Here is a 26,958-nt window from a genome sequence, read left to right as displayed (position 1 = left end):
CCTCAAGCTATAGATAGCCAGACCAAAGCTCCTTACTCGAGAAACCTCTTACTTTCCATAAAGACTTCTCCCTACCCCTCCCTCTCCAAGAGATTTAGTACAAATCCCCCAAGAGGTTATTTAACACTAGCATTGGCTAGCAACGCCCCCCCCCCCCCCGCCCCAAGCCTGCCACCTCACCATCAGGCATAACTGCCAGCCCTATCCTCGTCCTTTGACACCTTCCTTCCTTTCCTTGGGGAACTCGCCACAGTCCTGGGCCATGGTTGACATGGGGGGCTTAGACAACCTTATTGCAAACACAGCCTATCTACAAGCCCGTGATGGAGACACCAGGGAGATGCAGAAACGGCGACGCAGCCTGGCACTGCCAGCCCGCGAGCATTGTGCAGACCTGCGTCGAGCCTTGCCCACTCACTTTGAGAGTTTGTGTGAGCAACAGCCCATCGGCCGCCGTCTCTTCCATGACTTCTTGGCCACAGTGCCTGCCTACAAAGAGGCTGTGGACTTCCTCACTGAGGTGTCTGGCTGGGAACTAGCTGAAGAGGACAGTACCAAGGACAGCACTCTGAGCAGGCTGGTGAATGCTTGTGCACAGGCCAGCACCCCCACGAGCCAGCTCCCCTTCCTCAGCCCAGCCCTGGTCTCCAAGTGCCAGGTTGCCTCTGAGAAGGAGCACGCATCCCTGCTGGCACTGGCCAAGGCCGAGACGATGGCCTTCCTGCAGGATCAGCCCTTCCGGGACTTCCAAGCCAGCCCCTTCTTTGACAGGTTCTTGCAGTGGAAAGCCTTTGAACAGCAGCCAATAACAGAAAAATACTTCGAAGAGTTCCGAGTGCTGGGGAAGGGGGGTTTTGGGGAGGTAAGTGTTTCAGAAAGGTCAGAGTGAGAAGGAGCCGGCAGAGTGTGAAAGTTATTGCTACCAAAGAAACGTACTGTGAGTAAGAAGGAAAACGAATTTCCATGTCTTACCTGGAGAATTTCATGCCACACTCCACCCAACTAGGGAACATCCTCAACAGAATAAATTAAATTAGATAATTGGGTCACACTCCTCACCATGCAATCTATTCATTGACCTTACTTTTAACATATCTAGGGTTTGGGAAAGGAGACTTGATAGCATGTATTTCATAGCATTTCCTTCCCTATTTGGGGTGGGAGCAGGGGTCCTGAATCAGTGTAGAAAGACTTTTCAGAGAAAAGATGAGAAATTAAAATTTTGTTATATAGCTCATTCCTGTTGGCCCCTCCTTGCATTCATATTCCTTTTCTCCATTAACTTGTCATCTCTTTAATATTTTTATAAATTTATATCATATATAAAAACAATATAGTATGTACTAAATGTACAAAAAAGTTATAGACATTTATTTTTAAAAGATTAAATTAAATAATAAATTTATGAATAAAAATTAAATCTACTCTTTATCCTTTCCCTGTACTTGCTATCTCTTCCTTTCCTTTCCCTTCCCTCTCACCTTATGAGCTTTATCACACTTGTGAGCTCTCTCTGTGCCTCATTCTTTTAAGGTGTGTGCCGTCCAAGTGAAGAATACTGGCAAGATGTATGCCTGTAAGAAGTTGGACAAGAAGCGGCTGAAGAAGAAAAAGGGGGAACAGATGGCTCTCCTGGAGAAGGAAATCCTGGAGAAAGTCAACAGCCCTTTCATCGTGACCTTGGCCTATGCCTTTGAGAGTAAGTCCCACCTGTGCCTGGTCATGAGCCTGATGAATGGCGGGGACCTCAAGTACCACATCTATCATGTAGGTGAGCGGGGCCTGGAGATAAGCAGGATCGTCTTCTACTCTGCACAGATCACTTGTGGAATATTGCACCTCCACTCCATTGGCATTGTCTACCGGGACATGAAACCCGAGAATGTCCTTCTGGATGACCGTGGCCACTGTAGGCTGTCTGACCTGGGACTGGCTGTCCAGATCAAGGACGGCAAGCCCATCACCCAGAGGGTGAGTCTGCCTCTCTATGTCCGGGATAGACAGGGGCAAGTGGGAGGAGAGAGTCAGAGAGCAGAAGCAACAGAGCCGTGGCTATTTCCATTGCAAACTGAGCTCAGTCTTAATTCTTGCAATTTGCTAAAGCCCTTATGTGGTCATTTCATTCTAAGTGACACGGGGTAGTAAGAGGATTTGGTTCATTAACTCTTTTGATTAATTACATTGCTCAGAAAGCAAGGGGTGTGTGTGTGTGTGTGTGTGTGTGTGTGTGTGTGTGATTTGGTTTGTTTTCTGTAAGTTTTAACTTGTGCGGCTCTGAAGGATATCTACCTACCTATCTATCTATCTATCTATCTATCTATCTATCTATCTATCTATCTATCTATCTATCTATCTATCTATCTATCTATCTACCTATCTATCTATCTATCTATCTATCTATCTATCTATCTATCTATCTATCTATCTATCTATCATCTATCTATCTATCTATCTATCTATCTATCTATCTATCTATCTATCTATCTATCTACCTGTCTGTCTGTCTGTCTGTCTGTCTGTCTGTCTGTCTGTCTGTCTGTCTGTCTGTCTATTGACAGATCATTGAGGCCAATCCTGACTTCCAAGGACAGATGGTGAAATGTGCCTCCTCTCTCTTGGCAGAAAGGTGGTAGACTCGAGATGTAGAATGAGTCATACATTTTTAGACATGAACGACATTTCTTTCTTTTGCTTAACTGTGTTTGTTACAAGGGGAGGTTTTGTGGAGAGGGGGAGTCATTGGAAAGTGAGTCATGGAGGAAAATTTTTTTCAGAGCACTGACCTCTAGGAGCCTTGGATATTAGTCCCAGGCTCTGCCGATACTTATCTGTGGGACCCTAAGGTTAGCCGTCTAACCATTCTGGACCTCGGTTTACTCTCCAAGGTCCTTTCTAGCTCTGACGTTCTGTTCCACTCTGGCGTATTCTTCCATAGAAAAAAGATGACAGCCAATAAGAGGGGTGTGGGTGGGACTGTGATTTCATTGGTAAAGGGAAGTCTTGGAGAAGGAAGTTTCCCCTGCTGGTAGAGGTGGGCGACTTCACTGCCTCTTACAGTCTTAGAGTTGCCTCAGTCTTGAGAAGTTAAGTGGTTTACCAGCATCACATGAAGTATGTGCCAGAGATGGAACCTGAATGCAGTCTCCCTGACTCCAAGGCCAGGACTCCCCATCAGCTGATAAAGCTGAGGTTTATACAGAGCTTCAAGGTTTGCAGAGCCCTTTACATCTCTTAGCTCATCTGACCCTCACAACAGCCCTGCGAAGTGGATGCTATTATTCCCATTTTGTAGGTGAGGAAACTGAGGGAAGGGAAAGTAAGGAAAGGAGGTGCTTTTCTTCATCTTTAAATTAGAATTGGGTTCATTTCCTAGGTCAGGGCTCCTAAACTTCCTGAATAGGATTTGGAGAAAAGAGGCAGAAGTTTCAAATTTTTCCATCCCACTAACACTAGTTGGGAAGTAATGGTGAGACTCAACTTATGCAAGGCTTTATGGGGGATAAAAATACACACACACACACACACACACACACACACACACACACATATATATATATGGAGCACTTTATATATATAACAAGACATCTGATGTGGTCTGACCAGGGCAAAGTCCACTCAAGGACTCGTGTCCTTCATTCTGGATGTTATACCTCTGTTGTTGTTGTTGTTGTGTTATCATTGTTGTTAATAAGGTTATTGTTATTGGATACCATAACAAACTGTTGGCTCATCCTGAGCTTGTAGCTCCCCTAAAACTCTCAAGTCTTTCTCATACCACCTGTGATCCTGACATCTCCACCACCCTAGCCTTGCAAAGCTAATTTCTGAAGCCAAATGTGAGACTTCATCCCTGTTTGATTTCATCTGGTTAGTTTCAGCCATTCAGCCTGTCAAGATATTTTTGTATAGGCTATTCATCTAAGCTGTGGGTCATCTGCAAATTTGATACGCATTCCATATACACTTTTATCCTAATCATTAACAAAAAATGTTGAGAAAGTAGGGCCAAGGACAGATGCCTTGGGGACGTTCCAGCAAAGACCTTCATGTGTCTGGTTTTAAACTGAAGCCCAAGATGTTAAAACTGGGAAGAACTTAGAAATAGTGCATTCCAAACCTCATTTTACAGGGAATGAAACTGAAACCCAGAAATATTGAAGTGATTTATTTACTCGTGGTCACTCAACTGATTGCTGGCTAAGGTAGAATTGGATCGCTAGTTCAAAGCTCCTTCCATGAAAAAACTGGGATATCATGGTCTCTCCCAAATTTATTTTAGTTTCTCCTTGAGGATAAGTAGTTACCCACACACCTACCACACAAATAGTCATTTGTAACCCCTTATTAAATCCTATTATAGTTTAGTAGCTGTCTTTAATGTGAAAGAGATGGTTCGGGGCAGCTAGATGGCGCAGTGGTTAAAACACCGGCCCTGGATTCAGGAGTACCTGAGTTCAAATCCGGCCTCAGACACTTGACACTTACTAGCTGTGTGACCCTGGGCAAGTCACTTAACCCCCATTGCCTAAAAAAAAAAAAAAAAAAAAAAAGAAAGAGATGGTTCATAATAGGCTTATAATTTGGAAGAAGAATTGTTCTTCTAACAAATTTGCCTAAATTCATCTTATTTTTTGAAGCTTACAAAGTATCAGCTGCAGCAGTTGAATTTGTTGCTTCAGAAACTGCCTTCTACACTATTGAAGGAAATCATTTTTTCCTTTAAAAATTATTTTGTCATGCAATTCATTTAAATTTATGTTAAACTCACTAGCAGAGAACTTTGGCTGTTAGTGGGTGGTAAACAGTGAAATTTGAACCAAATTGATTAAAAAATAAGAAAAGTCAAAAGCAATTAAAACCTATTCACTGCACACAGCAGGACATGCTTTTCCCTGAACAAATACATGAACCCTGGGGCTTAGTACAGACAGAGTCCTGCACCTGTGGACACCCATTAAACACTTGTTGACTAAGTGACTGATAGGTGGGCCCTTGTCAAGTGAGGCGGCTTGATAGCAAGTCTTCATCTCAGAGTTCACGTGCTGCTGAGATTGAATGTGTTTTTAAAATGTACTTAAGTTTTCCCACATTTGTCTAAATGTTTAATTGTTTAGGCGTGCCAGGGCATTGAAACGAGTGCTTTATTTTCTTTTAAGAACTAACAATAAACAACATTCCCTTCTCTGAGGGCAGGGCTTGTCATTTTTTTAGTGAGGAGAGATTTCATTCCAGAGACCACAGGTTGTTTCTAATGCTTTGGGGGAAATTAAGTCTAATATATTGACTGGTGTTGTGGGGCCGTTTTTAAAATGGAGAGGAAGCTGTCTATTAGTTTATGACTGCAGTTTAAGGCATTCTTACACTTTTGCACTGGACCAGTATTGTTTGTTTCCATAAGCTTCACTGTAGGTTGTAACGAACAATAATGTCCTTCCTTTTTTTAATTCAGTGGGCAGACAGTGGCTGGCACAAAGTGAATTTTGTGTGCTTACTTATTCTTAAACTGTGGCTTTCCAGTGCCACTATCAGCATTTTATTTTGTAATCCGAGACTACATAATAATTAAATCATGGATGCAAAACATTTATTAACCTTTGACTGTGTGGCAGGACAGTGCCTTCCCTCAAATAACTGACATTCTTACGGGAGAGACAGCAAACACACGGAGGAGAGTGGTAGCCAGGAAATGGAGTTAGAGTCTGGATAGAGCAAGAGGGAAGTCAGTCAACAAGCTCTTTCCAGGGGCAATGGTGGTTCTCATTTGACTTCACTTCTCTGGGCAAGAGGTGGAATAACAATAGCAAAACAAAGCAAATATCAGTCCATCATTAGAGGTGCATTACAGTAGGCGATGCCAGCTGGGCAGAGAGACAGCTGTGCAGCCTGGCAGGAATGCTGAAATGCTGGTGAATTGAGCCCTGGCAGGATCACTGATGGGATTAGCACCATGGTCAGTGAGATGACACTGCTCCCAAGAGTCCTAGCCATAGAGTGGCATAGAGCTGTAGGCTGTACCTACTCAGAACTGTCAGATGAGGGGGCAGCTAGGTGGCGCAGTGGATAAAATACCCGCCCTGGATTTAGGAAGACTTGAGTTCAAATCCGGCCTCAAACACTTGGCACTTACTAGCTGTGTGACCCTGGGCAAGTCACTTAACCCTCATTGCCCCACAAAAAAAAAAACAAAAAAAACCTCTCAGATGAGCAGCTTGGCCCCGAGGGTGATGGAACAAGTGCACCTCCCTCATATTCTGGTGCTCTAGATGTGCCAGGATAAACTAGATCCCTCTTTGCTAGAAGTGTTTCCATTTAAATGGTGCCTACCACAAGTGCCATGAAGTGGACTGAAGACACAGATGCCTTTATTTTGTGCCAGTTCTGTCATCATAAGGAAAGTGGAAACAGATGCTACTAATTGCAGGCAAGAGCTTCATACTGCCTTTTGTCCATGGTACCCTCAGGTCTGCCTCACATAACAACATATTGCAGACCGCTGCTGGACAATCGTAAGAAATATCTTGACCCCTAAATCCAGAGAAAAACTAAATAAGAGCTGAAGTTGAAGAGCTATTAAAATCTGAGGAGGAAAAAATGAGATACCAAGGTCAAAGAAAATCTTCAGTTTGTGTAAAGTCCAGAAATCGATTATGCCTGACAATAGAACAGATGACAAAAACACTGGTGTCTCAAATGATTTTGAAGAGCTGGCGGGTGTATTTCAAGAAGCTCCTTTTTAGTTTAATAGCATAGATACAATTAGCAGGCCAGCTCTGCTAGAACAGTACAATTTTTAAAAGCCGACTTTTGTTACAGCCGTCCTGAATGAATGCATTCTCCCATAGTATAGGACAGAAAGTGTGAACATTTCAGGACCTGCAAACAATATTGTATGAGGCAGCTTTTGGCAGGGTAAGAACCCCAGGAGCAAAGGTAGAGTTGTTAAGAATCTTCTTAAAGACATACATTACCAAGGCAGAAGCAAATCGAGAAACTTGATGAAGACCTGTGCAAAGATGTTTGAAGATGACATCACTATCTATGTGCAAAGCACCATGTTGATTACTTAGCGATAGCTACAATTAAAACTATTGGTAATAAACACAAAGTAGGCTCAAACTTTTGCTGGCTCAGCAGTTTCTAGGCCTTGCTTATTATAGCAATTGATTCATATCAGCAGCAACATGGGGTAGTGAATAGAGGGCTAGGCTTGGAACCAGGAAGACCTAGGTACAAATTCTATGTGTGACCCTGGGAAACTTTTCTGTGCCTTAGACAACTCCCTAGGATTTGTCTACTAAGTCAGGGACAAGTTGAAATCTACTGCCGCGTTTCCTCCATTGGACAGTGCCCACAGACACATCTTGGGGTAAGTTTCTATAGTAAATTGTTCTTCCATCCATCTCATGTTTTTAAGTATCGGTAACTTGTTTGAATAGGCCAGGTTGAAGTTATTTTAATTCAGCATCAAATAGAAGGTCCTCTGTCATTGAAAACTCTTCATAACTTGGCCAGTTGCTACCTTCCACACCTTACACTTCACTCGCCTGCCCATGCTCAGTGATACTGCAGCCTTGGCCTGTCTGCTGTTCCTCCCAGTAGGCAATCCTCTTTCCATGTCTTTGTACTCGCCATCTGCCTGCCTAGAATACCCTCCCATCTTACCTCCACCCCCTAATTGCCCCCAGTTTTTTCAAGTGTCAGCCCAAATCCCACCTTCTTTGGGAGACCTTTGTAGATTCCCTAGCTGCTGCTGATCTCTGCTCTACTCTGTATATAACTCCTACAGACCAGTTATTATTTTTTTTAATTTTACGGGGCAGTGAGGGTTAAGTGACTTGCCCAGGGTCACACAGCTAGTAAGTGTCAAGTGTCTGAGGCCGGATTTGAACTCAGGTCCTCCTGAATCCAGGGCCGGTGCTTTATCCACTGCGCCACCTAGCCGCCCCCTAGACCAGTTATTTTCATGTAGTTTCCCCCATTAGGTTGTGAGATGCCTAAGGGTCAGGGGCCTGGCAAGTAGTAAGTGCTTAATTATTGATTAACTGAAGGCAACTGATTCAGAAACGACAATATCAATAATGGGTTGATTCCTATCAGTTTCCTTTTTTTTTGGTTAAAATCATTTAATAGAACAATCTTGGACAAGCAGAAATTGCTTTGATTCTATAAGTTTCCTTTTTGTGATATTATTTAGAGCTCACCTTGATCAGCATCTATGAATTTTTTTTCTTCGTTTAAAAAATCAGATTAGCTAATGGTTGATTTGATTTTTCCCCCCTCAAAAAAAGGAAACTTCCTAGTTTCATTTATTAATGCAATAGTGGTACCTTGAACAGAAATAGAAAAGTCTGAGTGGAACAGCAAACTTAGGGAAGAAGACCAAACATTCTATTTTGGACACATTGAACCACAGTCCCCCTGGAGAGAGCCGGGTGATAACCAGCTGTGCTGAGACTGGAGTCCAAGAGACAGATAAGTCATTGAACCTATAGTATTTGAATCTTTTTTAGGTTTTGAGTCTGAATAATTAAGAATTTTCTCCAGGATCTTTGTCAGCAGACTTGGTTGGACTTTTGACCTTATCTGTGCTTTTGTTGTTGTCGTTTTTAACTTTTTATTCTTTTTTTTAAAAAACCTCTGATCATTGGCATGTTACAAGGGGCACTGAAGGACATGGCTGACCTTTAGAGGACTTTATCCTAGGAATAATTATGTCACTTAATGCAGTCTTGCAGTAATGGAGAAGAAAACGATTATTTGTTATTTTAAGATTTGAAAGGAGGTCTGTGATTTGTGGAATACCGTCTTTCTGGATGAGTATTCTGAATCTTTAGGGGGCAAGGGTCTCTCAGGGAAAGACCAAAAGCTGGGAATGATGAATATAAACATTTCCAGCGAAATGGGCTAAGAAGAAGCATAGATAGGCTCCTTCTTGTAAATTTGTTCTCCCCAAACTGCTCCTAGGCCCTTTTTGCATGTTTGAAGGCAATCCCTTGTTGAATGATTGTCATCTCCACAGGTGTGCCAGTAACCTCCAAGGAGACCCTCTGGAGAGAGAGAAAAAACCATAAAACGAAACAACTTTCTTATCAGGATCTTACTCAAAATACACAAATGAATCAGCCTTCTTTCTCATCAATGTGCTTGTTTCTCCAGAGTTGCCAATCCTGTGTTCAGCCCACCCGTGCCCTCCCATCCTTTGTGACTCCTCTCCATGTCTCTCCCCAGGAGAATCAGCCAGCACCATGGGGCCTTTCTTACCTTCTCAGGACATTTACAGAAAGGTCAGAGCTCTTGTGCCAGTTGGCCGTGGGTTCAGGCCTGGGAGTGGCCACTGCCCTTTCATCCTGGGCAAGATAGGGAAACCCAGTCTCGATTGATTGATCAACAAAATAGGCAGAGAAGAGCAGACAAGTCAGACAGCATTGGAATTACGAGGTCACAGTTGAAATGCCCACATACACACAAACAACCCTATCCAGAATAGAGATTCACAGTTTCTTATACAGCCCTCTTGTTCAGTTTTGAGTTATGTTTTGTTTATTTTGGGCAGAAGGAAATGTTTGCTTGTTGATTTTTGCCAAAGTCGTCATAAAAAGAAAAAAGTTTAAAAAAGAATTCTCTATAAACAGCAACTCACCTACAGCTCCCATCTTTTGGATTTGGGTCCCAAATGGATTCTGTGACCATAATTATTTTATCCATTAACACATGGAAAGCAATATGCAAAATTAAGAGAACTCTTTTTTTCAACAACATCAAAATATCGAAATATATAGCCTGTAAAATAATTGCCATATGCAGCTGGAAAATTTAAGCAGATGAAGTGACCCAGTTAACTCCTATGGTCTTCTGATTCCTTCCCAAATTTCATGGGCCTCCCAGGGCTTTGTAAAGTGCCCAGCTCTTCTCTTAACATGGTCTGGTAGGTGGTTCCATCTGTTTGTCTTCACTGTACCCGTGGAGCAGAGGGATAAATATCAGGGGATTCTGCTCACACTCTTATTAACACAAACGATAGCAATTAATAGAGAAGAACAATGAGGGGCAGCTAGATGGCGCAGTGGTTAAAGCACTGGTCCTGAATTCAGGAGTACCTGAGTTCAAATCCAGCCTCAGACACTTGACACTTACTAGCTGTGTGACCCTGGGCAAGTCACTTAACCCCCATTGCCTGCAAAAAAAAAAAAAAAATAGAGAAGAACAATGAGAGAGCGTCTCTGCAGGCAAAAGCAAACATGGATGTGGAGGTCTTCAAGAGCGTCTTTGGTGAAGAAGCATCAGAACCTCAGCCATGTCCTTCAGTGCCCCTTGTAACTTGCCAGGCTCAGAACCTGTCTTCAGCTCAGTGAGGAAGCCAGCCCTTGGCTCTGTGTCAGGTCTCCTTAGAGGTACATCCGTCCAATCCCTATTGGGATTGTTGGCCAACAGGAGTGAGACAGGCTTTGGGAAGATGCTCAGAAGAAAGATGGTATAGAATGATGCCCATACATTAAGCTGGCATTAGCTCAGGAGGTCTAAAAAGAATTCTTGCAGCCTCCTAGGTGTGGGCTCAGGCCTGGAGTTTGGTTCGGTTTGTTAGACACTCTACTCAGTAACAAAAATCTGGCATGTTTTAAAGCAGATATTGTATCCCAGCCCTGTGTGACTTCTTTGTCACAAACCACAAGCCTTGCAGAAGTGCTGACAAAAAGGTATGTGGGGGGTAGGCGTGCGGGAAATTTGTAGACATTGTCATCAGGCTGAGTCAGAGCTGAAAGGGACCTCAGGCATCATTTGCCCCTCATTTGACAACAGAAAAAAAAATAAGGGAAAGAAGTACCTGCGTGGAGCATAGTGTATGTGCTGAGGTCTGTGACGGAACGTCTCCCGCCCACCGAACATGCACGTGCCGCACACTATAATTAAATGGGGTCTGAACCACTGTTTGTGTTGGGTTTTAAGCTCCACAAAGCATGGTCTAGACTGCTGTCTTTAGCTCATGGTGAAAACTATTGGCTCTTCTAGTGGCAAGATGAACTGAATACCTTTTAAAAACTAGAAAATGATGCTTCTCTCATATAGGCTTTGTCCCTCTCACTCCTTCATATACCCAGGGTCTGGCTAGACTACTCCTGCTTTCCTACCATATGGCATGGCTCCTGCAGCATGCTGGGGTAGTTTTGATGGGCACCACTATGCATTATATAGGAAAACTGGCCCTGGGAGCTATAGATTTGCCACCACTGAGGATGTTAAAAAATGCTCTCTGGCTCCAAAGGAAATTTCAAAAGAGTTCAAAAATGATAATATTGGTAAATTTGGGTAATAGTATCTATCTAGCGGGGCTATCTTATAGAAATAAGTGTGTACTTCTGGGCATCCCTCCTTAAAGAGGACAACACTCATTTGAATGTGCCCATTCTGATGGCTAAAAGAGTATAGGGTTATTTTATAGTCCTGGTGGGTACCACAGTGCCTGGCACATAGTAGGCACTTTATAAATGTGTATTGACTGACACAGTAAATAACCTGAATGGATGAAGGCAAGGTACCAGTACTTGAATAAAGGGATCGTCAGGTCCTTGATCTAGAAGGGACCTTGGAGGCCCAGGGGGAATAAGGACTTGCTCAGAGATACACAGGCGGTAAATATTAGAGGTTGGATTTGAACCCAGATCCTCTGAGTCCTGAATCAGTGTTATTTCGTTTCTCCCCCTTCAGCAAAGGGAACAATGTTGAACAGGTTGTTTGGTGTAGATGGTCTCTCGGCTGTGCTTAAGGGCTTTTTTTCCCCTTTTCTTTCTTTTCTTTTTCTTTCTTTCTTTTTTTTTTTTTTTGTGAGGCAGTTGGGGTTAAATGACTTGCCCAGGGTCACACAGCCAGCAAGTATCAAGTGTCTGAGGCTGGACCTGAACTCAGGTCCTCCTGACTCCAGGGCCAGTGCTCCATCCACTGCGCCACCTAGCTGTCCCAAGGGCTTTTCTTTGTCATGGGGAAGGTTTGATTCTGGGATGGGGAGCAGGAAGGAGTACATGCAGAAATGACTTGATAGGAAAAAAAACCTAAGGTAAAGGATCATAGGATTGAGAGCTTAGAAACCCTAGCTATAATCTTCTGGTCTAAGCTTCTTACATCATAGACAAGAAACCTTTGGCCCAGCCTCCCCCGGCTAATCACATAAGATGCCTGGAGAGAACAGGCCTTTAGCAGACAGGGGCAGGGACGTAGAGGCTTCCTGAGGCTTTGCCCAGAAAGCAGTCAGCTCCACACTCCCCTCCGTGTGCTGTGGCTCTGGATCCTGTGCGTGTTCTTCCCACTCACAGTAACTGACATTCGTGTCACTTTCAGGTTTCACCCAGAGCTTTCCCTGCCTTGGTTTTCTCTGCTCGGTGCTGGCCTCAGAGAGCAAGAAGGGGCGTATTCAGGAGTGACTGTTCTAGCACCCATTTTACAAATGGGGAAGCTGAACCTGGCTGTTAGGGCATTGTGCCTGATCACACAGCTAGCAAATGCCAGAGGTGAGATCTGAACCCAGGCTGGCAGAGCCTGTCGCCGCCTCTCCACCCCCTGCCCCCGTGCAGGGCTGCCTCTTACTGCGCCAACCTGGTTAGCTGTCACCATTCTTAAGAGGCCTGTGGTTGTCACAGCCAGAGACTGGGGGAAGGGGGGAGAGTGGGGTGCTGCAGTGGAGAGAAGAGGAAGGAAATGAGGCAGGGTTGGCACATAGGCAGAGGCTGCCCTCAGATGACCACTTCCAAACCGCTGAAGGGACTGAGGTGGCCACCCCAGAGACCTTCAAGGGTGAGTAAGAGCAGAACTGTCAGACCCTCAGCCTCGGCCCAAGTGCTGACCAAACCAACTGAAATGCCTCTGGGAGATGTTTAACCAAACAAGTAAAACGGCAGTATAGATCATATGGACCTGTGACCATTCATTCATTCATTCATTTCTTTCTTTCTTTCTTGGGGGGCAATGAGGGTTAAGTGACTTGCCCAGGGTCACACAGCTAGCATCAAGTGTCTGAGGTCAAATTTGAACTCAGATCCTCCTGAATCTAGGGCCAGTGCTTTATCCACTGCGCCATCTAGCTACTTCAAACCTGTGATCTTCTGAGTCAATTTAAGTATGACACCAATTCTGTATACCAGCATTTCTTGTGTGTGTGTGTGTGTGTGTGTTTTGTGTTTGTTTGTTTTGCGGGGCAGTGGGGGTTAAGTGACTTGTCCAGGGTCACACAGCTAGTAAGTGTCAAGTGTCTGAGCTCAGATTTGAACTCAGGTCCTCCTGAATCCAGGGCCGGTGCTTTATCCACTGCGCCACCTAGCTGCCCCCAGACCAGCACTTCTTAAACTTTCCACTTGCAACCCTTTTTCCCCAAGAAATTTTTACATAGTCCCAAGTATAGAGGTATATAAAATAGGCATACATCTCAAACATTTACTGCCAAATTTTTTGTAACCCCCACATTCAGTTCCACAGCCCCACCTGGGGTCGAAACCCACAGTTTAAGAAGCTTTGCTCTAGACCACTTTTGGATTTCACAAATGGGCAGAAGGGGCTGAATGAGGGAGGGGAACCCCAGGGCCCCAGCAGCACTCTCTTCTCTGCTTCATAGGGTCTGTACACAGAAGAGGAACAAACGGGCAATGAGGGGCTAGTGGGGCCAGCTTGGAAGCCCACAACTCTGCTGTGCCCATAGGCACTTCTTCAGTGTCATTTCCATCAACAAACATTTATGAAGCACCTATATATGCAGGTTGCTATATTAAGTACAAGTAACACAGAGAACTACAAGACCCTGCCCTCAAAGAGTTTACAATTTAATTGGGGAAAGAGGCCAGGAGTCCTGGGAGAATCTCACCATCTATAGAGCATCCCTCTTCACTGTTAACTCTGTACAAGACATCTTCCATGGTAGTATTGAATACCTTTGGCAAACGTAAGTATCCCACCCCTAACCTCTCTCTTGACCTCCAGTGCCCCATCTCCAGCTGCCTACTGGACATCTTCAACTGGATGTCTTAAACTTGAAGTGTCCTAAACTGAACTCTTTATCCTCCCTCAAAACAAAATGTTTAAAAAACCCTCCCCTCTCCCTAACTTCCCTATTACTGTCAAGGGTACCATCTTCCCAGTCACCCAAGTGCACCCCTGAGTATCATTCCCGACTCCTTCCTCACTCTCACTCCCCATATGCAATCATCTGTCAAGTCCTACTTTTTCTACATTGGTAACATCTCTAGTATGTATACCCGCGTCTCTCCTCTGTCACCATGCTGGGGCAGGTCCTCATCACGTTACCTCTGGACTGTTGCAACAATCTGCAAGCTAGAGTCTTTCCCCACCCTGGTCTCTTAGATGTCAAATGGATCTTCCTTAAGTGCGGGTCTGACCACCAGCACCATTCAGTGAACTGCAGGGGCTCCTGTTATCTCTAGGATCAAATATCAAACCCTGGTTTTCCTTTAAAACCACAACCTTTCCATCTTCTTATCACTTGACATTGGCCTCCTTACTGTTCTCAGACAAGACACGCCTCGCAGAACGCCAGGCATTTTCTCTGGCTGTCCTGTTCCCTCCTCATCTCTGCCTTCTGGCTTCTCTGTCTTCCTTCAGACTTCAGATAAAATCTCACCTTCTACAAGAAGCTTATCCCAGGCCTCCTTAATCTTAGTGCCTCCCCTCTGAGATTACAGGGCAGGGGGGTCAGAAGGCTTAGGGAAAGATGAAATGGCCATAGATTCTGACCAGATAAAGGCATTTCAGAGTTCATGAGCATAGAAATGGAACAGTTGTGGGCAATGACAGGGATTTTTTCCTTTGTCTTTGCTTCCCCAATGCCAGTACGATGCATATTTAATGTTTAATGCCTGTTGAGTAGAACCAAATATAATCCTGACTCTGCCACCTCTGTGACGCTGGGCATGGCCTCTGTTTCCTTCTCTATAAGTAGATGATCTCTAAGGTTCCTGTCAATTTCTGAATCCTGTGCTCTCCATATGGGGAGAATTATGGGAAATAAATGTGTAGAAACAGAAGCTAGATTGCTTTGAATGACAAAAGAGTTCATTCCTCAAACAGCCATTCTCTGGCGCCTACCATGGGGGAAGCTCTGCTTTAAATCCTGGGGAGAGGGGCAGCGAGGTGGCGCAGTGGATAGAGCACCAGCCGTGGATTCAGGAGGACCTGAGTTCAAATTTGACCTCAGACGCTTAACACTTACTAGCTGTGTGACCCTGGGCAAGTGACTTAACCTCAATTGCCTCACCAAAAAAAAAAAAAAAAATTAAAAAAAAATCCTGGGGGAGAGCCTGCATTTTGTTCTTTATGGGTAAGCACTGAAGAATCTGAACTGGAGGGAGAAAGAAAGGTCATGCGGTTTCTAACAGCCCCTGGTAAGCAGCAGAGTGAACTTTGTGCTGGAAGAACACAATAGAAATTGTGCCTTGAGATAGGCCCTAAGCAGCGTCTGCTCCCTTGGCGTCTCCCAAGTCGGATGCCTTTCACTAGTAAATCCTGGTCCATTAGAAGTGCCGATAGGATAGTGCTGAATGCCTAAGCAATTACAGAGGAAGCAGAGAGATTCTAGTCCACATTCACTATTTCAAGAAATTTTTTTCAGAATTTTTTTAAGATGGGGGAGGGAGCAGTGAGGTGGTATGGAATCCTAGCTTATGGTGTTATCATTGGTATGAGAAACTCCACCAATGGTCAGCATATACTCTGCAATTTATGATCTTGACTTACCAAGAATCACACAGCCAGTATGAGTCAGAGGCGGGACATAAACACAGGTTTTCCTGAACCCAAGACCAATTCTTTGTCCAGTCCAGTCCACCAAGCTTGTAGCACTCAAAAATGTTCTTGTAGCAGGAATGGCTCTTTCTAAAAGATTTGCTTCAGTGCTCTGAAAGATCTATGGCTTCATCAACATGGGTACCCGCTTCATTGATGCAAATACCCCACACTTTCCTCGGGGTACCTCCACTAAAGCCCTATTCTGTTGCTTCATGGAAATGATCCTGGGGTGATGAAGGTTGTGCCAACAGGGCATAATCTCTGCTAGTTTCTACCAAGATGGAAAGGCTTTAATTAATGTAGGAGCCAAAAACAGTCCATGAACCTTTTGTCAAAGAACCATCCTAGCTAAATATGAAGATTCCTGCTCTAAACGTCTCTATTTCTGCCAAGGCCACCACCATCTTTCTAGTCAAGTTTACAACCTTTAGATCATCCCTGATTTGTCCTTATTCTCACACCCAACATCCAATCGTTTACCAAGTCTTATTAATTCTACTTCCACTCCATCTCTTTATCTGTCCACTTTTCTCCACTCACGCAGCCATTCAGGACCTCACAATAGCCTAAGTGGGCTCCCCTACTTCTGCTCTCCCTTCTCTCCAACCCATCATCCACACAGCTGCCAAGTTAAGACCGTGTCACTCTGCCCCTCAAAAATCATAGTGGCTGCCTGTTGCTTCAAGGATAAAAAACAGACACCTCAGCCTGGCAGTTAAAGCCCCCCTCATTTTGGCACCCAGAACTTATTTTACATTTACTGCTCTTTGGACGCTCTACATTCCATCCAAACCAGACTTTGAGCCCTGGACACCCCATTTTATGTCCCTTCTCATCACCCCCTTCTTATCTCTGCTCCTACAATCCCTAGCTCTGGTACCACCTCCCTTTCTTTACTAGAGGGAGACAGCACTGGACCAAAGGGAAGGTCCTGGCTCTGGAATCTGAAGGCACGGGTTCAAATGCTACCTGTGACACTACCTATGTGATCTTGTCCAAGGCATTGACTCTTCTTGGACCCCAGCTTCCTCAGCTGTAAAATAAGGGAGTTGGGGGGTCCTCTGAAGTTGCTTCTAGCTCTGTATCTGTGCTTATCAGTTATCCTTCCCAAAATATATGGGTTCCATCTCCCCAACTACCTCCTGTCTATTTCGTATGTTTTCTGCATATCCATCTATATCATAGGATATAACATTTTCTATGCGCATGACACACATGTACATACACACATCACGTGTGTGTACACACAGGCCTCCTTCAACAGAATGTAAAGTTCTCAAGAGCAGAGACTGCTTAGTTTCTGGTTTTTCCTTCTTTGAATCCCCAGCTCCTAGCATAGCCCCCTGCACGTTCTGGGTGCTTAATTGATGTTTATTGAATTGAACCAAGTTTTGTGCTTAGTCTGATTTGTCCTGGACATCCTGGGGGCTGCAGTTAGAAAACATGTTTTCATCAGCTGGCCACACCGCGTAGCAATCAGACAAACCCACTGACCTGAAAGGCTGACGAGCCTGGGGAGAGCCGAGCAGTAACCAGTCACACCAAATTTGTCTCACTTTGCAAGATCAACATAGCAAAGGGAAAACTTTGAGTAATTAAAGGATCCTACCCCCGCCCCCACCCCCATTCCCTGTCCACCCCACACACACCATGCATAGGCAACTCCTGATGGAGCCTGGGCACCGTGACATCACAGCGGGGACTTTGCAGAGGGGGGGCTTTCACAGAGGTCACAAGACACCAGGGAAGCAGCGGCTCCCCCCAGGCCCTGCCCCTCCTCCCGTGTAACAAGATGAGTAAGCAACCAAAACAATCCAAGATGTCGAGACAAAGAGCCAAGTCAGGCCACCTTTTCAACCATCTGTCCCCTAGGCTAGAGCCCAGTAACTAGCTTGCAAGAGAAAAGGGGTAGGAAAAAAAAAACCTAAACACTTAAAGCGATGTCCAGGGCCCTGGGGTCTGAGAGCAGCATTCCTCCAAGGTCTGCAAAGGCCACTGCTTAAAGGGGCAGAAGGACAGCTGGGAAAGAGAACAAAGCAGGCAGTGGCACCCCTAGGAGGAAGAACGGACGGAGCCCCAGGAAACAGCTGATAGAGCTCAGCTCAGCGTGCTGTTTTCCTCTGTTCAACAGTTCTGGTGCCACAGCAAACAAAAGATGTACACTCTGATTCCCTGGTCTGTTTAGATTGTGATGTTGGATGATCTGTGGGAGGGAGCGAGGTTGGGGGGGGCAGTGAAAGAGGAAAGGAGACAGTAAGGAGAGAGAGAAAAGGAAAGAGGGAGAGAGAGAGGAGAGGAAAGAAAGGAGAGGGAGGCAGGAGAGAGATAAAGGGAAAGAGGGAGGGAGAGAAAAGAGGAAGGGAGGGAGAAAAAAGGAAGGGAGAGGAAAGATGGGGGGAAAAGAAAGGGAAAGAGAAAAGAAAAGAGGAAGGGAAGGAGAGGAGAGGGGGGAAGAGAGAGGGAGACAGGAGAGAGAAAAGGAAAGAGGGAGGGAGAAAAAAGAAAGAGGAAGGGAAGGAGAGGAAAGGGGGAAGAAAGAGGGAGACAGGAGAGAAAAGGAAAGAGGGAAGGAGAAAGAAGGGAGGTAGAGAAGAGACGGGGAAAAGAGAGAAGGAGACAGGAGAGAAAGGAAAGGAAAGGGGAGGGAGAGAGAAAAGAGGAAGGAAAGGAGAGGAGAAAAGAGAAAAGGGGATAGGAGAGAGAAAAGGAAAGAGGGAGGGAGGAAGAAAAGATGGGAGAGAAGAGATGGGGAAAGAAAGAGACTGAGGAAAGAGAAAAAGAAAGAGGAAGGGGAGGAGAGGAGGGAAGAGAGGGAGACAGGAGAGAAAGGGGGTGGGGGAGAGGCAGAGAGCTAAGGGGAGTCTCCTCTTCAGTTTGCCTGGCTGCACTGCAGGAGAAGGCAGGGGTTTCATCATCTGGTCGCTTCACCCCTGCTCACCAAGGCCCAACATAGCAAAGGCAGCTAGAGCACAAAGGCCCTGTTTAGCTCAGTGACAGAATTAGAAATGGCCAACCATTCCACATGAAGAGGGTCTGCCTGGACCTTGAGGCCTTTGTACTGTGTTCTGTTGGGAACTTCTGGCAGAGAGCACAAAGGAGATTTTCTGTGAACATCATGTGCGCTCGTTAAGGGTGTCTTTGGACTGTCTCTCTCCCCCGCCCAGTGCCAGAGGCCCAGCCTCTTCATTGGTTGCTGCCACTTTGCTGTGCCAGGAGAACAGGATTCTGACTTGCTCCTCTGTCACCTACCTCTGGCAGGGATACTGCTAGCCACTCACTTCTATAGCCATTAAAGGTTTACCAATGGGGGCAGCTAGGTGGTGCAGTGGATAGAGCACCGGCCCTGGATTCAGGAGGACCTGGGTTCAAATCCAGCCTCAGACACTTAACACTTACTAGCTGTGTGACCTTGGGCAAGTCACTTAACCCCAATTGCCCCGGGGGGGGGGGGAAGTTTTACCAAGCACTTTCCTCAGTCTCCCTCTGAAGCAGGCAGGCAGCGATGTGGAGCTAACAGAAAAAGGCTATCTATGGCAGTCAGTCCCCATCTAGGACTTCTGACTAATTAGTAGGGTGGGACTTGTCCAGTCTTCAGTCCTCCCCACCCCTACCAAACATCCCAATAAAGCCCGAAAAGTACATTATGAGGAACAATGATAAAGAAAAGAAGGGGGCAGCTAGGTGGCACAGTGGATAAAGCACCAGTCCAGGATTCAGGAAGACCTGAGTTCAAATCCGGCTACAGACACTTGACCCTTACTAGCTGTGTGACCCTGGGCAAGTCACTTAACCCTAATCCCCCCCCCCCCCCCCCCCCCCCCCCGCCAAAAAAAGAGAAACTGCTATAAGCTCCTTGACCCAACCTATAACTGCCCAATAAGACTATCAGAAACTTCTGGAGTCTCTGAGCAGAGACAGGCATAGACCAGTGGAAGATGTGGCATATGAGCAGCCCAGACCCCCTGCAGGAGACAAGGCCAGGCTGGTGCTCAGACCACTGTCCAGGCAGCCCTCTCTGAGTAGTTTTGATATTGAGCAAAGGAGACAAGGCCAGAACATAAGTCAGGTTGCCAAGAGACTGAGCCAAACCCTAGGTATTCCTGGGAAGTGTTGGGGATGGTTTTGGCCATAATATCTAGGACCAAGCTGGGCTTATCTCCAAGAATTTGGAAAAGAGCAGAGTTCAATGCAGGTACACATGCCCAATACAGAAACTGAGGCTGGAGAAAAGGACAGAAGAAAGAGTCAGACGTAGTGAAATAATGCTCTGGACTGGGAGAAGCCCAAGAGGGGAGCCCAGGAGAAGAGAGGGGGACTCCACAAGTCCTAGTGGGGGATCAGAACAGAGGGTGACTTGGCCAGGAGGACTGCAAGAGAACCTGGGAGAAAGCAATCATGAGATACAAATGTCGAATGAATCGAGAGCTGGGGAGGAAAGACTAGGAAGAAGAATTGATAGTTTAGAACAGAAGGTGATACATTTTAAGTAAAATTAGAGTTTCTGAAAGCTAGAATGGGTTGAACAAAGCAGTGATTCCATGAGGCAAAAAGAAAAAAATTAAAACCCAAGATATAATAATAATGATACCTGGGGGCAGCTAGGTGGCTCAGTGGATAAAGCATGGGCCCTAGATTCAGGAGGACCTGAGTTCAAATCTGTCCTCAGACACTTGACACTGACTAGCTGTGTGACCTTGGGCAAGTCACTTACCTCATTGCCTCCCTAATCATAATAATGCCTACATTTATACAGCACCTATGTGCCAGGCACTTCACTTGTGAGCAGTTCACAAATACTGCCTCACAGTTGATCCTCACAATAACCCTGGAAGGTTATTATTTCCATTTTACAGATGAGGAAACTGAGGCAAACAGAGTTAAGTGACTTGCCCAGGGTCACACAGCTAGTATCTGAGGCCACATTTTTAACTCAAGTTTTCCTGACTCTAGGCCCAGCACTCTATCCACTATCTTTTCACCAATATCCAGAAAACCTTGAAGATGACTGATGGAACTGCTTCAGAATCCACCCCAAACCACAGTGTAGACCTTACTTGTTGCTGCTCCATGGAATGTTAGGCCCTCTTGTTCTTTGCTCTGACACTGTCTCTGAGGCCCCCAAAAGGTGTTTGTCAGACTCAAAGATCAGTCTCTCATCGTGCGGTCATGGGATGCAGGCAGCCTATAAGTGAGGGCAAGTTGGAACCAAGCACAAGGAACGGGGTAGGATGTAGAAGAAGCCTAAAAAATACCATGCTTTTGCTCCCACCCTCACTAGTCAGTGAGCAGGCAGGTAGGGAGGACGCATGAGCATTATGACAGACCTGAAAGCCCTCGCTGAAGGCTGGCTGACCACTTGATGGGTGCCAAGGGAATTGTTCTTTGCACTTGGGTAGGTGCCCTAGGTTCCTTCTGACTCCGACGTGGTGGAGAAAGCCCAGGTTTTAGGACTGTCTCTGCCACTTATCTAGCCGAATAACCCTTTGAATGGGAGTTTCCTCATCTGTACAATAGAGGGAATGAGAATGACATGTACTCTGCCTTCACCCACAGAGTTATGGGGGAGGGGGGGGGAATCAAATGAGCTCATGCATTTATGTTGTGAGAATTAACATTTGCTTTACAAATAGAAGGTTGTTTGATTCCAGAGGGCTGGTGGGGAATGGTAGGAGGCTGAGGAATGGGCTTGGAACAGAGGGATGGGGGGGGGGGAGGTGATTTCTAACCCTGAGGTTTACTCTCTTTGGTGAGCCCGGACTAGCCTCTTAACATATGTGAGCCTCAGGTCCTCTGACTCCACGATCCAGGCCTCTTCTGCCTCTCAAAAGGCATGGGGAGGAGGCCACTAGGTGGCACAGTGGATAAATCACCAGCCCTGGATTCAGGAGTACCTGAGTTCAAATCCAACCTCAGACACTTGACACTTACTAGCTGTGTGACCCTGGGCAAGTCACTTAACCCCCATTGCCCTGGGGGAAAAAAAAAGGCATGGGATGAGTGCTTTGTAAACCTTAACACCTGTAGAAATGTTAGGGATATGGTGGGGTCTGTTTTTTTTAAACTATTACTTCTGTTAACCTGAAAATTAAGGAAACAATCAATATTGGAGAAATAAGGTCTTTAATCAGGGCAGAGAAACTATAACTCGTGGTATCACAAAGCTCGGAAGCTAGGAATACCCAAAGGTGGGAACCAAGGACAGGGTTTTTATGAGGTGACAGAACCGAGGGAGCTACGACACTGTTGTTGGGAAAAGTAAGTTTCTCACAGACAGAAACTTTCATGCAAATGAACCTTTTTACATAACCTAAAGTCCAGGAAGTAAGCTTGGGAATCTTTGGGAAGGAATAGCTTGTTTGGGGGAGATCCATAAGCAATCTAGAGTCTGCAAATGACAAAGATTGGTCAGCCCAGGCAATTCATATGTCTGGGAAAAGGGGACTGGGTGGGAATCAGTTCTCAGTCAATTTTGTAGTTCTCACTTCCCTAGAGGAGTTTTTGGTGCCCAAACACAGGATGTTATTATAGACTCTGATGAGACCTGCCTGGGTAAAAAGGTGTCTCTTTTTGACCTTGACCTTAGATGACTGAATGAGAAATTAGCCAAAGGGATAGAAGGCATTAATTGAAAGGAATGTTCCCTAATTTTCTGTAAGTGGTTGCACCTGGAGAGAGGAGAGAACAAGAAAAGGGGTAGAATGGGGGGCAGGGCTGAAATAATGCATAATTAATGAGACTCAATGTGTTAGGCTGAGCCTAACAGCAGCCCGGACTATCCCGGAAATGTCCCCGAGGAAAGCTGCATGAGGGCTTATCCACTGACTGCTGAAAGTTGTGCAATCCACACAGCCTTGCATTTCCAGGTGCCACAGGGCATCTGTGGGCCATGGGAACCGTTGGCGTGCAAGGTAGTATCACCCTGACCCACACAAACCTGTTAGTTCTGTTCACCCAGGCCTTTCAAAGGAAAGAATAGGAAAGAGGTCCCTGGATTTCGGGTCAGAGGGCCTGGATTCAAATTTGACCCTATTGCCACAAATAGCCGTAAATTTAGTGCTAGAAGGAACCTTGAAGTCATCTCCTCTCCCACTTCCCCTTTCCCCCTTTAGTTTACAGAAAAGTGGACACCCAGAGAAGTTATTTTTTTGTTTATTTTGTTTTAGTTTGGTTTTTGGTGAGGCAATTGGGGTTAAGTGACTTGTCCAGGGTCACACAGCTAGTAAGTGTCAAGGGTCTGAGGCCGTATTTGAACTCAGGTCCTCCCGAATCCAGGGCCGGTGCCTTATCCACTTCACCACCTAGCTACCCCCCCCCCCCGAAGTTATTTGTCCAAGGCCACAGATAATGGCAGGGATTCAAACCCAGCCCCCCCCCTCCAAAATCACCCATGTGACCCATCAAACCACTTAGTTCATCTGCAAAAGTGGGTTGGACACCAGTGATTTATAAAGCCAGGTCCAGCTCTCAATCTCTGCGATTCTGTCATGCTGCAGTAATTTTAGTGTGAAGACAATAACAGGCACAATGACCAGGAAGATTTTTGTTTTCCTGCCAGCAAGAGTTAAAATTAAAAGTCAGGCTCTGGGGTAGCTAGGTGGCACACCGGATAAAGCACCAGCCCTGGAGTCAGGAAGACCTGAGTTCAAATCCTGCTAGGGACACTTGACACTTACTAGCTGTGTGACCCTGGGCTAGTCACTTAACCCCCATTGCCCTACAAAAAAAAAATTGTTTTAAAGGAATAGCAAGTAATCCAGTTTGTCTAAATGGCAATGGATCAAGCTGACCTGAGGTAGTCTTTTTGGTAGGTAGCCAGAAAAAGGTAAATTCTAATAATTAATAATAATAATAACAATAAAAGTCAGGCTGAGTTTTAAATGGACCTTTCATTTTATTCTATTTAATCATGAAATACATCCTGAATCTTGTGTGTGCTGGGTACCATCCAACACCAGGGGGTGCCTTGGGCATCAAGCAGTCCAAGCAACCTAAATCAACTGGTTGTTACTCACGGCTAACCCCGACCTCTGTTGGGGGCAGTGCCTGAATCTAGTGCATTAGCCTGTGAGAGGGTGTGTCCTCCAATCAAATCTCTTGCCCCCAGATGTCTGGCTATCTCCTCCTTCCCTTCACAGCTGTCAAAGACTTCTACACAAAGCATCCTATAGAAAAGTTTTCATCAAAGGTGGTGATCTCAAAAGTATGGTCCGGGACACCTGGGGGTCTCTGAGACCCTTCTGTGGGGTCCTCAAGGTCAAAACCACTTTCACAATAATACTAAGATCTTATTTGCTTTCTAAAATCATCCTCCCTTTCCTATCTCTGTGAGGCTGGATTGTCTTCATATACTTCAACCAAAGTAACATATCGCAAGACAGAAGCAGATATGAGAATTCAGCTGTCCTCTATTAGGCCAGACATAAAAGAGACTTGCAAAAATATGTCAAATAATACCACTCTTCTCACTATTTTAAAAAATGTTTTAATAAAAAAATGTATATTAGCATATAATGGTATTTTAAATGAATTAATAAATATTTTTTAATTTTTATCGGTTTTAATTTCTAATATGGAAAATATTGATACATAAACAAAAGTTTTGGGGACCATCAATAATTTTAAAAAATAATTTTTAAGTGTATATAGGAATCCTCAATTTTTAAGAGTGTCAAGGGGTCCTGAATTCAAAAAGTTTGAGAACTACTGGTCAAAAGAATGAAAGAATATTTTTGTTTTGTTTTAGTCTGGATCTGTGATTTCATTACTATAAGGGGGGGGCAGCTAGGTGGCGCAGTGGATAGAGCATCAGCTCTGGATTCAGGAGGACCTGAGTTCAAATCCGACCTCAGACACTTAATACTTACTAGCTGTGTGACCCTGAGCAAGTCACTTAACCCCAATTGCCTCATACACACACACACACACACACACACACACACACACACACACAGGATCATCATTACTATAAGGGACTTCCAATGTGAAAACTCTGTCTACCAATGCAGATCAATAGCTGTTCTTTAACTTAGAACATTGGTATTATAGTCAGAGGACCCAGCATCAACTCCCAGCTTTAAAGGTTACTATCTATGTGACTTTGGGCAAGTCACTTAATGTTCCTTGACTTCATTTTTCTTAATTGTCATTAGCCTAATGCCTCTTGTCACCCCTAGATCTTTCTGTCTTGTATTTTCTAGTTAATCCTGACTCATCTTCCTGAGTTGACACTTACTAGCTATGTGACCCTGGGCAAGTCACCTAACCCTGTTTGTCTCAGTTCCTCAAGCTGGAGAAGGAAATGGAAAACCACTCTAGTATCTCTGCCAAGAAAACCCTAAATGGGATCACAAAGATTTGGACACAACCGAAGCAAATCAACAACAACAATAACAACCACCTGATTTCCATTTGTGGTAGCTGTTGGGCCAATTAATGTCCAGCTACACACTAACAATTGGGGAATACTCTTGTCATTTTAAATTCTTTATCTTATTTTTTTCAATGACCTTTGTTATCATACCATCACCATTTCTAAATATATACTCTCCACTTCTCTATCCAACAAGCCCCTGAAAAAAAGATTTCTAAAGAAAGGGAAACAAGAGCTGAGCAAAACCAACCAATACATCAGCCACATCTGGCAGTATCTGAAGTATTTTATACCTATAGGCTGCCCCTCCCCAAGTGAGGGAGGTGTATTTTCTCAGCTCTCTATGGCCAAGCTGGGTCATTATACCACCTTCCATTTCTTTGTATTGTTCTTTTCATGAACGTTATTAATTATTATAACCAATTTATTACTAAGTCATGATGTATATTATTTTCCCGGTTCTGCTTTCTTCTCTTTGTATCAGTTCATTGAAGTCTTCCTGTGCTTCCCTGAATTCTTCATATTTATCATATATTACAATACAGTGAGATTCTATCACTTGTAAGCACTACAGTTTAATGACCATTTCCCACATCAGTGGGCATCTACTTCATTTCTTCCCAGTTCTTTATTCTCACAAAGACCACTGCAATATTCATTTTGGTCTTTGATTTCCTTGGGGTATATGCCTAAGAGTAGGATCTCTGGATCAAAAGGTATAGACATTTTAGTCACTTTCTTAGCATAACCAAAAATTGCTTTCCAGAATGGTAGGGCCAATTCAGACCTCCACCAACAGTATACTAGGGTGACTATCTTTCCACAGCCCCTCCAACATAAACTATTTCCTTATTTTATCATCTTTTCTAATTTGCTGGACATGAGGTGAAACCAGAGAGTTGTGGAGGATTTTTGCATGAGAATGCTCTTCTCTGCACCTAGATTTCAAGTTCTTTCCAAAGTCTCTTTCACCCTTTATCTCATTTTGTGCTCATCACTAGTTTCCCTGGGAGTGTCCATATGTAAATTTATTTCTACATGCCCCTGCTCTGTGCCCCTCTCTCCAAACCCTCTCCTAATAAATAGAAATGGCTGCAAAAATAGCAAGGAAATGCCACTTTTTAAAATAATGGAGGGTATTCTCTTCCTGGTAGTGTTTTTTCCTCACATGTATCTCTACTCTGATCCTTTACTTGGGTGTGGAAGTGACTTGAGTTTTCAAAAGCTCTACCAAACTGGAAAGGCTTTAATAAGAAGGCCAGAAACAAACCATAGATCCATTCCATTGTCTGAGGATCTGCAAAGCTAAGTTTGAAGAGAGTCTTCATCAGGTTCTGATTCACTTTGCTTAAAGAAATTATCCCAAATAACCATGATGATGATGGTAAATGTTTAACAACTGACTCTTCCCCACCACCAAAAAAAAAGCTTGACACACATTAAAGTTTAATATGCATCATTAACATTTTCTCCTTCACTTTAAGTCTAGAAATCACAAAACAATAAATCAAGCCCAGACTTTTATCATTTACCAATTTCTGAAATGTAAATGTTCACACAGAAAATTTAACAATCAGCTCTCAAGCTTCCTCCAGCATGTAGTCCAAGCATTAAATTTATTATGCTAAATGCATTACCTTCACCATGCATGATTATAAAAGGAAGGTGATGGTTGTGGTGTCCCACTATGTCACAGCTTTCTTTAAGACATAGAAGCTACCACAGAGAGGGTTTTTCCCCCCAGAATTCCACATGTGGTACTGGCAAAAATATAACATTTAACATCCAGTTCTGGATCTATGACCCTA

The 26,958-nt window shown here is 44.6% G+C and overlaps 1 protein-coding gene across 1 annotated transcript in view; it reads left to right on the top strand.

Annotated features, from left to right (window-relative positions):
• The first annotated feature begins 262 nt into the window (after positions 1-262).
• The window catches only part of GRK7 (G protein-coupled receptor kinase 7), a 39,517-nt gene continuing 12,821 nt past the window's right edge, over positions 263-26,958 (top strand). The window contains exons 1-2 of the mRNA XM_043995243.1: positions 263-862; positions 1,534-1,971. Coding sequence (XP_043851178.1) covers positions 263-862; positions 1,534-1,971 — 1,038 coding nt within the window. The remainder of the gene's footprint in view (positions 863-1,533; positions 1,972-26,958) is intronic.

Source organism: Dromiciops gliroides, chromosome 3 (assembly GCF_019393635.1).
Source record: "Dromiciops gliroides isolate mDroGli1 chromosome 3, mDroGli1.pri, whole genome shotgun sequence".
NCBI classification, from domain to species: Eukaryota; Metazoa; Chordata; class Mammalia; order Microbiotheria; family Microbiotheriidae; genus Dromiciops; species Dromiciops gliroides.
Note: the sequence above shows the minus strand (reverse complement) of the source record. Positions and strands in the feature narration are given on the sequence as shown.